At 44.8% G+C, this 13995-nt stretch overlaps 1 protein-coding gene across 3 annotated transcripts in view; it reads left to right on the forward strand.

Moving 5' to 3' along the window:
- WDR81 (WD repeat domain 81) overlaps positions 1-13995 on the forward strand; it is a 200902-nt gene that overhangs the window by 29146 nt on the left and 157761 nt on the right. For 2 of the 3 annotated variants that reach the window (XM_063956105.1, XM_063956106.1), the window contains exons 2-3: positions 1724-1805; positions 4857-8406. In XM_063956105.1, the coding sequence (XP_063812175.1) occupies positions 4908-8406 (3499 nt within the window). In that variant the 5' untranslated portion in view covers positions 1724-1805; positions 4857-4907. Of the gene's footprint in view, positions 1-1723; positions 1806-4856; positions 8407-10277; positions 10297-13995 lie in introns of those variants that run through there. The other variant, XM_063956107.1, reaches the window with a different exon arrangement.

A 13995-nucleotide genomic window follows, 5' to 3' on the forward strand; every position in this document is an offset into this window, starting at 1 on the left:
TTGGTATAATCCCCATGGTCCTTACGGAGTCCCCAGCATCCTCTAGGACGTAAGAGAAAATAAGATTTTAAACCTACCGGTAAATCTTTTTCTCCTAGTCCGTAGAGGATGCTGGGTGCCCGTCCCTGTGCGGACTAAATTCTGCAAGACTTGTATATAGTTATTGCTTACATAAGGGTTATGTTACAGTTTTGATCAGTCTCTGGCTGATGCTGTTTTGATTCATACTGTTAACTGGTTCGTGTGTTCCAAGTTGTACGATGTGGATGGTGTGGGCTGGTATGAATCTTGCCCTTAGATTACCAAAAATCCTTTCCTCGTACTGTCCGTCTCCTCTGGGCACAGTTCTCTAACTGAGGTCTGGAGGAGGGGCATAGAGGGAGGAGCCAGTGCACGCCCATCTAAAGTCTTTAGAGTGCCCATGTCTCCTGCGGAGCCCGTCTATACCCCATGGTCCTTACGGAGTCCCCAGCATCCTCTACAGACTAGGAGAAAAAGATTTACCGGTAGGTTTAAAATCTTATTTTTTCAAACCCAGCCTGTGACATGGTAGTTAGGAGCTGATTTGCTGGTACTTTATCTCCATGCACTTTATCTCCATCCAAGGCTTCGTAAATAGACCCCTTATGTATTTAAAGGCTCTTATTCAAGATATACTGTTTGTTTGTTTGTTTGTTTGTTTGTTTGTTTATGTTATTATTTTGGATTTGAATGACCTGTCCCGTTTAGGTGCACAGCACATGTCCAATTACCTGGAAGAGACTGATACTGCCGTTTTGTATAATGTTATGACTACTTGAAAATAATTAGAGTGGGGTTGTTTTAATATAGGTTTTATGATGTCTCCTTATTCTAAATAGTTTCTTTGATGAATTCTTATTTTTATTAATTTACACCTGGAGAGCCGCTCGGCACGCAACAGTGATGTCAGATGAGGCATCCTGTAGCTCTGTCTTTAAAGTTATTACAGTTGATTCAATAAAACAGGCTTGATTCAGGAGTTTCTGGAAATATACAGACATTAGTCCTGTTATATAGAGTAGCATTCAGCGCTGGTCATATTGTTAACCTACAGCATCTGCAATATTGCATGCTTTTGTCAACAACATTAACTATTATGTAGCCGTGGTAAAGTGCACAACTTATGTTATTTGTTTGAGTGTAGTTTAGTGGTGGTGGTGGTGGTGGTGGGGGGGGGGGGGGTTTGAGGGTTAGGTTTATGCAGTGGGGAAGGGAGGGTTAGGGTTTAGGCAGTGGGGAAGGGAGGGCTAGGGTTTAGGCAGTGGGGAAGGGAGGGTTAGGGTTTAAGCAGTGGGGAAGGGAGGGTTAGGGTTTAGGCAGCGGGGAAGGGAGGGTTAGGGTTGAGGCAGCGGGGAAGGGAGGGTTAGGGTTTAGGCAGCGGGGAAGGGAGGGTTAGGGTTGAGGCAGCGGGGAAGGGAGGGTTAGGGTCAGGCATCACTGGGGAAGGTTAAAGTTAGGGAGGGGCTGTCGGGATGCCACTGTCGGTATTCTGACCGCCGGCATCCCGTCCATCGGGGAAATCATACAGAACCCTTTAGATCGGGATGTAGTTAATATCCCGGCGGTCGGGATCCCATCCCCAACCCTTTAGATCTCCTATACTATTTATTATCTACTATTTTAATTCTTTACACTTCTGTAAATATTTTTTTATGTTTTGAATCGCAAATAAATGTAATCAAGATTTTAATTTGTCTCGCAGATGTTATTTAATGACTACATCAAGGCAACTGTCAGCAGTAAGACCTCCATCTCAATTCCTGTGCCAGTGGTGTTCATCAAAGGTGAGTGGAATGAGTATAGTAATTCACAATTATGGTTCACAAGTCTACTAATGGTGACTAGTTACAGATAAGTCCTCATACATCTAGCCTCAATACGAAATGCTTGGCGTGAGTGTACCTCTGCTACCATTAGGCATCTTTTTTCTTAGTCTCAACACGATGTGACAAGGATGCACTAGGAGACTGTGCTGATTAATTTGATGTGCAACACTTGTATATCTGTGTGCGACTGAGTCTGTATGAAAAAAAGCTGCAGCCGCTATGTAGTAGCACTTTCTATACAGATTCAGAGACTCAGCTTTGCATATCAGATGAATCAGCACAGTTTCCTGGGGCCTGTTTGGTGCGACTGCAGCAATGATGTGTGAGGACACATCTGTATTATAGTGATTATGATATTAATTCCTTATATTAGTAACCGGAGGATTGGTGAAATAGCCTCTTGCCAAAGGAGGTTGAGGCAAAGTCAATAGTGTAATTTAAACATGCTTGGGGTAGGCATATGAATATCCTTACAATGAACCAATGATCAAATCAGGTTGAGGTTAAGTTGATTTTTTTTTTTTTTTTTACTTGTTCGTCCTTCTGAGAGAATTGTGATCTGTGATTACAGTAATGTCCCCGCCACACAGGTAGGACTGCACATTTTTCCCACTGCCACATAGGCTATCACTTGGGGGAGCAGTTTCCTAATGAGGAAAAGTGTAGTGTGTTCTTCTCCCTGTTCGCTTACCTGGATTAGAATCAGTTTGTACTATTAGTCTGTAAACCACCTAGCAGATTTGAGGACAGGCGGTACAGGGGATAAGGAAAATTTATAAGCAGAGAAAGCTTCCTCATATTATGGTATCCAAGTCACTACCTGGGTTAATAGGACATAATAGAGAGGTATGAGCAAGTAAAAAAAGAATAATGTTCTCCTACAAGTTCAGAGGAAAGCACGATAGCACCGCCGCCGATAATCCGGCAAAATAGGTAATCCGGCACAGTGGTGGAACCAACCATTCTGATGGTGAGCTTCTCCACTGTAGCTTGTTGGTCGGCCCTCACGCACCTTTGTAGCAGACGTTCACCTCTCGCATCAGTGGCATGTGGTGCGCCGCAGTTTCCACATTGGTTATTCGCAATGGTGCCATTTGTCCAGTCACGATATACACCTTCACCACTGAAGCACGCGAACAGTTCACACACTGCGCTGTTTCAGAAATACTGCCACCCTTGGCCTGAAAGCCAATAATCATCCCTTTTTGCGACGCTGATAAAACGCCCCTTGTACCCATGACAGCAACGAGTGATATGTGTGCAGATGGCCTATCACACACCTTATATACCCACCAAGCCAGCACACGTTTATAAAATATAGAAAAAACTGTAAGGTTTGTTGGCGCTGTGTAAGTCCGTGTAGATTGACACCTGTGGATTAGCAGCCACCTGGTGAGGAGGCAGCTAACCTCAAAATAACGACCACCAGTATATTAAGTTGTACCAGGTAGGCGCTCAAAACCACAGAGGCAACCTTAATAAAAACACAATTTTTATATCAAACAATAACCACAATGACAAAGGTATAGTTAAAAAATTGGATCACAATTAATGAGATAAGTCACAAGAATCTGTGACAAATATACATATATAAAAGTTGCATGAGTATGGGGAATCCCTGGAAGTCCCAAAGTGCTGTGAGTAATCAAAACGTATATTCAAATATAGTTACCCTTGGTGATGGTATTAGGTGGAGAATCTCAGGAATGTTTAGTCAGTCTCTTAAACCTATTCCAAATAAATAGCCCGTGATGAAAAGGTATATGGCTCCTCCGACTAAGCGATCACAAGATCAGGAAGCAGTGGTGTTGAGTTTTGCTCACATCAATAGTCTTTAAGTATTGTATAGTGCGCTAAATTCAAGACAACAACGGTCAGCTCACCGGGTAGGTTTCACTGTGCAGTGAACAATGTGGGTTGCATAGGCAGGAGTTGCAGAGTTTGTCCGTTCACTGAGCCGGCCGCAGATGGAGCGGTGTAAGCAGTCGCTGAGCAGGTTTCTAGGTACCGGACTCTAGCTGTAGAGAGTCACTGCACATAGCCGCTGGAAGTTGAGCGGCAGGTATGTTGGTGCAGGGAGCCACTGTATGGCTCCGTCAACCTGGAAACGGCAGCGGCACGATCGTGATGGAGGGAGCAGAACAAATGCCCAGTTGGAAACGAGCAATAGGCTTCTCCTGTGCACAATGGTAGTCCCAGGCCTCCGTTTCTCCGCACACAGGGCGACTTTGTCAGGAGGCAGAGTATAGATTCTGAGCCTCTCCCATGATCCTTTTATCCTGTTTCCCAGCAATCATCACAGGCAGGTGTGTGTAATAGAATCGGGGCTAAGGTGTGGTGGGGTCATTACCCTTATGCTCACTTCTTTAGGAGCAATGTAGAGTACACTTTATATAAGCTCATTATTTTCAAAAATATACATTTTTAGATATATACATTTTATTACACAGTAAAAGGTGAAAAAATAAAAAATATCATATTATAAAATATATATTATTATTTCAAAATGTAAACTTTTTATCAATAAGTTTTCCATGAGGGGCTGGTATCGATATCCTGGCACATAGAATCCCCACACTCAGAATGCTAACAGCGGCAGCCAGAAGTTAAAAATCCTTACTGATTTTGGTAATTATTGTAACTCTAACTGTCCGCACCTGCAGCCTAACCCTAACCCCAGTACATTCCGTCGGGATGCCGCTGTCGGCGTTGTGACCGTTGGGATTCTGTGTGACGGAATATTAACTACATCCCTCTCTGAGGACAGTGATTGCTATTCAATCCTGATATGTGGGATCTTTCTCGGATTTCAGCATACAAGAAACCTCTATTATCTGAATCCTAATTTGATTCCTAATTTGTTTCACATGATTGAGGATGTTAAGCATTTTGAGTAAAAGGAAATATCTCTCTCTCTCTCTCTCTCTCTCTCTCTCTCTCTATCTATATATATCATATTTTTTTGGGGGGTCACAGTTTATAAATAAATGTATTCTTTTTATTTTGCAGTGTGCGGATACTAAAATGTGACAACGGTAAAATCCAGTGTAATCCTGGCCAATGATGGAGTGGTTGACCAATTCTGTTAAGAGAGAACTTAACATTGACCAAAACCAGCTTGCTGTTTCTGAGGTGGGAAGTCATGTGATTGCACTTGTGTCTCAGAAATGGCTTTTGAACCTGAAAGAGCGCAGAGCAGTTCCCGCGCAATGCCCAAAGTTGGAGGGATTCAGCAGTGTCGAAATAAAGACTTTTTTGCAGAGATCTGTGCAGAAATTACCCGTTGGCTGGACAAGGGTAGAAATTCATGGACTGAAGAAAAGTAGGCTTGCCTACACCATCACATTAAACAATGGTTTTCTGCAAGAACAAAACAGTGATGAGTCATTGATCAGGTTTATGCAAAATGTTACTCAGCAAAATTATAAAAACATGTGGAATAAAGCTCACAGGACTTACGTACAGCCCTATGAAAGTTTAACTAAGGTGCCAAGCATGCAGGCCTTGGATGCTCTGAAGTTGTCTCTCCAGAAAGTCTATGGTTGCTCCTTCATTCTCCTAAATAAGGCAAATATAAGTCTATCACCGTCTAAAGAGAATGCCAGTTTTGTTTTAGGGGCCCCTTCCTGCCCTAATATTGTTCCAGCTGAAGCTATGATAGAGTCATCTGACATGTTATACATCATATTACCTTATGTGCAGTACTCTCTGTATGACGCTGTCACTTTTAGCCCCGCAAAACTTGCAAATAGCCATGCCAAAGTACTCTTTATCCTGTATAATGTACTCCAGGCCATGAAGACCTGTCACCAGGCAGGCCTGTCAAGTGGAGATATTTCCTTATGCAATGTAGCTGTTGATGAGAAGCTTTGCAGCCAATTAATGCCAAACTTCATTGATTATGAAAGGCCATTTGATAGAGCATTGTACTGTACTGAAGATTCAGGAGACATCACAGAGCGAGTGAAACCATCTGGTGGACTTTGTACTACTTGCAACCATGACCTGAAGGAGACAGTTCTAGGCTGGATTCATGGAAGTATTAGCAACTTTGATTACCTTATGTATCTGAACAAGCTGGCTGGTAGACGAGAAGGGGATCCAAATTACCACCCAGTATTACCCTGGGTTGTAGATTTTACGACTAAGAATGGCAAATTTAGAGACCTGAGAAAATCCAAATTTCGCTTGAACAAAGGAGACAAACAGTTAGAATTTACATATGAAATGACAAAACAGGCTTTTGTAGCAGGAGGAAGCAGCTCAGACCAGCTGCATGTGCCTCATCATATCTCCGATGTACTTTCTGACATCACATACTATGTCTATAAGGCTAGGAAAACACCTAAAGCTGTGTTGTGCAATCATGTACGCTCTCAGTGGGAACCCAATGAATATCCTGCAAGCATGGAGCGCATGCAGGGATGGACCCCGGATGAATGTATTCCAGAGTTTTATACAGACCCTACCATCTTCAAATCCATTCATCCAGATATGTTGGATCTTGACATTCCATCTTGGTGCAGCTCTTATGAAGACTTCATTCATGTTCACCGAGCACTCCTAGAAAGCAAGGATGTTTCGCAGGATCTTCATCACTGGATTGACCTCACTTTTGGGTACAAATTGACAGGTAAAAATGCAGTTAAAGAAAAGAATGTCTGCCTCCATCTGGTGGATAATCATACGAACTTAACATGTTATGGAGTTGTGCAGTTGTTTGATCAACCACATCCTAAACGTCTTCTGGGCCCTGGGTATTCTCTGTATGAAGCGCCTACCATAGTTCCATCAAGACATAACATTGTTGAGATGACCGTGTGTGATGACAAACACACTGTCAATGGACTTGTACTAGAGGCCACTCCTTGTGACAGTCATTGGATCAGTGAGAAAGCATGCACTGCAGATGAAGAACTGGAGCAAGGGACTGAGGCTCTGGATGCCTTAGGAACTGCTGGAAAGAACAGTGATCCAGCCACTGTTCCCGCCCTCCAAATTACTAGTGCTAGTAACTACTCAGGTGAAAGCAGAGCACCACCTATTAAGTCAAGCAGACAATATAAGGGTGCATCTGATGAAAGTGGGGGCAAACTATCACTGCCCGAAGGTTTTAACCCTATACAGGCTTTGGAAGAACTAGAGAAACTGGATAACTTTTTAGTTCAAGGTTTGCATAGCACCATTCTTCCTGTGAAAGATTCTCCAAAAAAGCTTCCACTAAGCCTCCAGGATTTTTTTCAGAGAGATATCCAGGCTCTGGGTGTGATGATGGCAGAGATTATTTTTGCACAAAGAATTCACACTACAGCGCCTAAAGCTTCTCTGATGGAGCGCTATGTTTTAGTCCGTAATCTCAGTAGACACCATGTTAAAGAGATTCCAACTCCGCTCTTGCAAGTGCTAGAGTCCCTGTTGCAGCTAGACACTGCAGATGACGTGCTTTTCGGTGATGTGGGCGTTGAGGGACAAGTCAGGTTGTTTGAATTTCCACACATTTCTAATGGTCTTCCTCCGCCCAGTCCCTCACAGCTTCTCAGTCCTTATTGCTCCACCATTCCTTTCCCAAAGTACTTTCCAAACCTGCATAAATTTATCTTAACTTATCAATCACGAAGGACAGACGATGATAGCCAGGGGCGTGAGCTGGTGTTCCAGTTGTGGCAGCAAATAGATGGTATTCTTTGCGACATCACCCCTGAAGGGTTGGAGATCATTCTTCCATTTGTCCTGTCGTTAATGACGGAAGAATGCACTGCTGTGTATGCAGCCTGGTATCTTTTTGAGCCTGTGGCTAAAGCTTTAGGACCTAAAAATGCAAACAAGTATTTATTGAAGCCCCTTATTGGTGCTTATGAAAACCCTTCGTATCTTCATGGAAGGTTTTACCTCTATACAGATTGCTTTGTGGCCCAGTTAATAGTACGTTTAGGCTTGCAAGCGTTTTTGTCTAATTTACTTAATCATGTCTTTCAAATCCTTATTGGCGTGGAGAGCTCCGGTGATGAAGGAAAGCTGCTGTCAGGAGCTGCTGAGGATGAGGAAAGTGGAGGGGAAAGCCCAGTCTCTGGTGAATTTGGTGAAGGTAGACAGAACAGTGTAGATCACAGTACCTCTACCCATGAACTCTTAGATTATACTTCTGGCGTTAGTTTTCATGATCAGGTTTACCTGGCTGAAAATGAAGACTTTCAAAGTGGTCTTTATGTCAGTGACCCTCTTCAGCCACCAGAGCCAGAGTCGCTCAGTCTTGGTAGGTTGAGTGACAAAAGTAGCGCAAGTGAAGTTTCTCTCGGGGATGAGAAAGTCGCAGATTGCGAATCCCCTCGGGAGAAGGGCAGCATGAAGTCTGGGGACAGTAGCCAGGATTTAAAGCAGAGTGAGGAATCTGAAGAAGAGGAAGAGCGGGATTCGTCACCAGGTCTCTCCGAGCTAACCCTCTCTGTCGCCACTGATGTGTCTGCCGATACAGTTCTAGCCAATGAGAATGGAGAACTGGATGACGAAGAGCCTGATTTAAATAATCAAACTGAGGAAAAAGAACAAAAGATATTAATAGGTAAGGCATTGATTATTTATTCCTCTTATGATTATGGAAAACTGTCCTTTTCATCCCGAATATTAAAAGTGAAATTTATTGTAGGAGATTTCAACTGCTCTGATTATGCATAGTCAATTGTGGATATAGCATGATGGGTTTTCAGGCCATGTGCAGATGTTGGAGAGCCAGAACCTGGTTTTCCATCATTACCTTAGGAGTTTTCAATTGTTTATAAACTATGGGGGTAATTCCAAGTTGATCGCAGCAGGATTCTTGTTAGCAATTGGGCAAAACCATGTGTAGTGCAGGGGGATGCAGATATAACATGTGCAGAGAGAGTTAGATTTGGATGGGGTGTGTTCAATCTGCAGTCTAAATTGCAGTGTAATAATAAAGCAGCCAGTATTTACCCTGCACAGAAATAAAATAACCCACCCAAAACTAACTCTCTCTGCAAGTGTTATATCTGCCCCCCCGCCCCCTGCAGTGCACATGGTTTTGCCCAATTGCTATCAAAATCCTGCTGCGATCAACTTGGAATTACCCCCTATATACAGCCAGTTTGTGTTTTCTCTCAGATACATCCTTTTTGGAGATTTGGGAATGTACAGTTCGTGCTTGAATGATGAAGCTAAGCAGTGCTGGTTTGAGCCAGCACCTGTATGGGAGACCCCCATGATAAAAACAGATGTCTTATACTGATGATGCATTTATTTAATTACAGATTGTTTCATTATGCTTTGGACTATATATTGCAGTGCTGTTTATGAATTTGTCTGTGACATCTGACGTTTTTCCCCATTCTGTTGTATCTGTTGTTTGATATCACTCTGTGCATCCAGTGATTTACATGGTCTGTCGTGCGTGTTGGCTCATGCAGGATTCACTTCACGAACCCTTATGGTATTTTCTTCTATTTGATGTGGTTGTGTTTCTTTCACTTATTGGTTTTCTGCAGGCTGCATGGATTCTTTCTCAGTTGTCCACACTGTAACACATACACCCGCAAGTACGCATAGTATCTAGTACACAGTGGAGCGCTGACACTGTGTATTATATCTGTGCACTTAGTAATCTTACAGCACAGTCCCATAGGGTGGCCAAGCCGGGGGCGGTATTTGTTTACATTCTCAGCCCCGCCCACCTGTCAGTAATTTCTAATGAGTGTTTCTTGGGCTCTCAGACTCTGACCACGGGGTGTGGCCTACAGGCTTTTTGGCACAATTTTGTCCTTTAAAACAGACACCTAGTGAGGAGTTGCATTAGGGTAGAGTCTAGTTTCCCTTTGTGGAGAGGTCCTTTCCCATAAGCCGCTGGGTCCATGTCACAAACTATTTGGAATAGTAACCTGTGGCGAGCGAAGCGAGACACCAAGCCAGAAGCGAGCCCGTGAGGGTCCAATGGTGCATAGAAAAAAAATAATAACCTCAAACGAACGGAGAAAACATTTATGTGCTGTAAGGGCGGAATTTCTCTCCTGCCCTCTCGTTATGTCACCAGGTCCTGATTTACAAAGGGAACATAGACACAACTATGAGGAAAACTACCAGAGTGTGGTTGAAACGGCTGTCGGGCCGCTGTTTGTATTACTTTGTTACTGCTGGACTGAATAAATCCTCTTCTGCTAAAACACAGAAAGACAACTTTTATGAGTGATTTATTTCTATGATGCCCTTGTCTGAGCAGGACACTACAGGGTCTTGGTCCGTAGATCTGGAGAATTATATTGGCTTTTTAAGTGGTTTATTTCGGTGGTTATGTGGCAAAATGTCCGCCTGCAATTTATGATGCATCACCATTGTGACAGTTGGTGAACTTTATCTGGCATCTGCTGGGTGGTCTGCAAACGGACCGTTACTTGCAGCCACCCAGTAAGCAGGGATTTTTCCAAATCCGGCTCCTAAAGGGGTAAAAAACCTTTGCCCAGTTGAAAGCGGGCACATCAGCTAGCAGTTATGAAACCTGGTATATAGAAAAATAGGATTTTAATTGCCTACCAGTAAATCCTTTTCTCATATTCCATAGAGGATACTGGGGTCCATTTACAGAGCCGGCCCTAGCCAATTTGATGCCCTAGGCAAAATTTTGTCTGGTGCCCCCTAGCACCGCCGCTGCTTCTGCATCTGACCCGCCACACTTAGGCAGTGGGGCCCACCGGGGGGGGGGGGGGGGGTACACTGTGGGCCAGATCAACCCTACATAATGGCACACAGTGATGCCCATAATACACATAATGCCACACAGTAATGCACCTTACACATATGCTTTTTTTACATAACTTACTTTTGCTTGCTGGCGTGCTTGCAGTCAGTGTGTGCGCCCATGCAGCTCCCTGGATCCATGACTGCATTTTGTGAGATGGGGGTGGCAGGATGGGTGAGTGCTTGCGCTCACACCCGTTAAAGGGGCACCCATACAAGGGATGTGACCTCACAGGGTATGCCATAATGGCAGGGGAATTTTACGGCATGGACTGACTAGGCAATAAAGTGTGAGGAGAACACTGCCCATGTTATGTCCCTGCAGACACTTGGGGTTTGCACAGGGATAAGGGACACACACAGGATAGCAGCAGGGTCCCCCTCCCCCATGTGCACAAGCAGTATAGGTGATGTCAGGTTTCTGTGAAGCATTCTTCCAACATACACATGTGGTATCATAAGGAGCCATTTAGTAATAACCTTATATAGTCAGTGAAAATGTCACAGGTCCAGGAATTGCAGTTACTGGGCTTCTGCTGTCTGTCTGAGTTCTCACAAGTCAGGGGCATTCAAGCATGTCGGAGGGAGTTTTAAGAACTTTAAGGGAGAGTGTGCATTTTTTTTTTACAAATGTAAACAGCAGTGTATACAAGTACTGATTGAATACATTTGGAAAGTAACAGTTAATTTGCAGACTGTCCCTCCCAGCATGAGATACTGCAGGGACATGCTTGGATGCCCCTAGACATGCTTGGATGCCCTAGGCAAATGCCTAGCCTGCCTATAGCTAAGGCCGGCTCTGTCCATTTAGTACCTTGTGGTTTAGATGGGTCCACTAGGAGCCATGGGCACTTTAAGAATTTGATAGTTTGGGCTGACTCCTCCCTCTATGCCCCTCCTACCAGACTCAGTCTAGGAAACTGTGCCCGAGGAGGCGGACATACTTCGAGAGAAGGATAGTTAAGGATAGTGGTGAGATTCTGAACCAGCACACACAAACAAGAGGAAAGCCAAGCTAACCAAACTTGAAACAGGAACAGCAACGGCTGAACCAACATTACTTAACCAAGTAACAGTGCAGGAAGATCGAAGCACTGGGCGGCTGCCCAGTATCCTCTACAGACTATGAGAAAAGGATTTACCGGTAGGTAATTAAAATCCTATTTTCTCTTACGTCCTAGAGAATACTGGGGTCCATTTAGTACCATGGGGATGTACCAAAGCTCCCAAACCGGGTGGGGGAGTGCTGAGGTTCCTGCAGAACTGATTGACCAAACTGAAGGTCCTCAGAGGCCAAAGTATCGAACTTGTAGAACTTAGCAAACGTGTTCGGACTTGACCAAGTAGCTGCTCGGCAGAGCTGTAAAGCCGAGACACCCCAGGCAGCCGCCCAGGAATAACGCACCGACCTAGTAGAGTGGGTCTGTACAGATTTTGGACACTGCAAATTTGCCATGGAATAAGCATGCTGAATAGTAAGTCTGATCCAGTGTGCAATTGTCTGATTTAAAGCAGAACACCCAATCTTATTGGGATCATAAAGAACAAACATCGAGTTTGTCTTTCTGTGACGAGCTGTTCTGTTCACATACACCTTCAAAGCCCTCACAACATCCACAACATCCAAAGACTTTGAAGTAGCAGAGGTGTCGGTGACAACCGGAACCACAATAGGTTGGTGAATGTGAAATGCAGACACCACTTTAAGAAGAAATTGCTGACGAGTTCTGAGTTCAGCTCTGTCCTCAAAGCCCCCAGCTCCGACACCCGTCTTGCTGAAGCCAAGGCCAACAGTGTGATGGTCTTCTACGTAAGATAATTTACGTCCACCTCCTGTAAATGCTCAAACCAGTCCGATTGGAGGAACTGCAGCACCACATTGAGATCCCAAGGTGCCGTAGGAGGCACAAAGGGAGGTTGGATGTGCAGAACACCTTTCAAGAACGTCTGGACCTCAGGGAGAGAAGCCAATTGTTTCTGAAAGAAAATGGAGAAGGCCGAAATCTGGACTTTTATGGAGCCCAGACGCAGGCCCACATCCACGCCTGCCTGCAGAAAAAGCAGGAAACGTCCCAGATGAAATTCCACGCAGAATAATTTCTGCTCTCCCACCAAGAGACGTATTTCTTCCAAATACGATGGTAATGCTTAGACTTTACCCTCTTCCTGACTTGGATCATATTCGGGATAACCTTGTTGGGGATCCCTCTCCTGGCTTGAATCAGCCGTTCAATTTCCATGCCGTCAAACATAGCCACGCTAAGTCTTGATAGACGAACGGGCCCTGTTGCAGAAGATCCTTGCGAAGAGGTAGAGGCCACGGATCTTCGAGGAGCATCTCCAGAAGGTCCACGTACCAGGCCCTTCTTGGCCAGTCTGGAGCAATGAGTATTGCTTGAACCTTTTCCCTTTTTATTCATTTTAGAATTCTTGGGATCAGAGGAAGTGGAGGAAACACGTACACCATCTGATAGACCCATGGAGTTGTCAGAGCGTCTACCGCCACTGCCTGTGGGTCTCTTGACCTGGAACAATACCGCCTGAGCTGCTTGTTGAGACGAGAGGCCATCATGTCAATCTGTGGGTATCCCCATCGACTTGTCAAGCACCTGAACACTGCCGGGTGAAGGCCCCACTCTCCCGGGTGCAGGTCGTGTCTGCTGAGGAAGTCTGCTTCCCAGTTGTCTACTCCCGGAATGAAGACCGCTGACAACTCCACAGCGTTTCTTTCTGCTCAGAGGATAATTCTTGACACCTCTGACATTTCTGCTCTACTTTTCGTTCCACCCTGTTGGTTTATGTACGTTACTGCCGTCACATTGTCCGACTGGACCTGAATTGCCCGATCTTGAAGAAAATGTGAGGCCTGCAGAAGGGCGTTATATATGGCCCTGAGTTCCAGAATGTTGATTGGAAGGATGACTTCCTGACTTGACCATCTTCCCTGAAACTGCACCCCCTGAGTGACTGCTTCCCAACCTCTGAGGCTTGCGTCCGTGGTTAACAGAATCCAGTTCTGAGTTCTGAGCCTCGATCCTGCGACGAGGTGAGAAGATTGTAGGCACCACAGAAGGGAGATCCTGGCCTTTGGCGACAGACTGATCCTCTGGTGCATGTGAAAATGCAATCCGGACCATTTGTCTAACAGATCGAGCTGGAAGGATCTCGCGGGAAACCTTCCATATTGAAGTGCCTCGTAAGAGGCTCCCCATTCTCTCCAGAAGGCGAATGCACAGATGCACAGACATCCGGGTTGACTTGAGGACATCCCGAACTATCGACTGGATTACCAGTGCCTTTTTCAACGGAAGGAACACCTTTTGTGACTCCGCGTCCAGTATCATTCCCAGGAATGAGAGCCTCCATGTTGGCTCTAGGTGAGATTTCGGAAGGTTCAGAATCCACC

The sequence above is a fragment of the Pseudophryne corroboree genome, chromosome 2 (genome assembly GCF_028390025.1).
Source record: "Pseudophryne corroboree isolate aPseCor3 chromosome 2, aPseCor3.hap2, whole genome shotgun sequence".
In the NCBI taxonomy this organism is placed as follows: Eukaryota; Metazoa; Chordata; class Amphibia; order Anura; family Myobatrachidae; genus Pseudophryne; species Pseudophryne corroboree.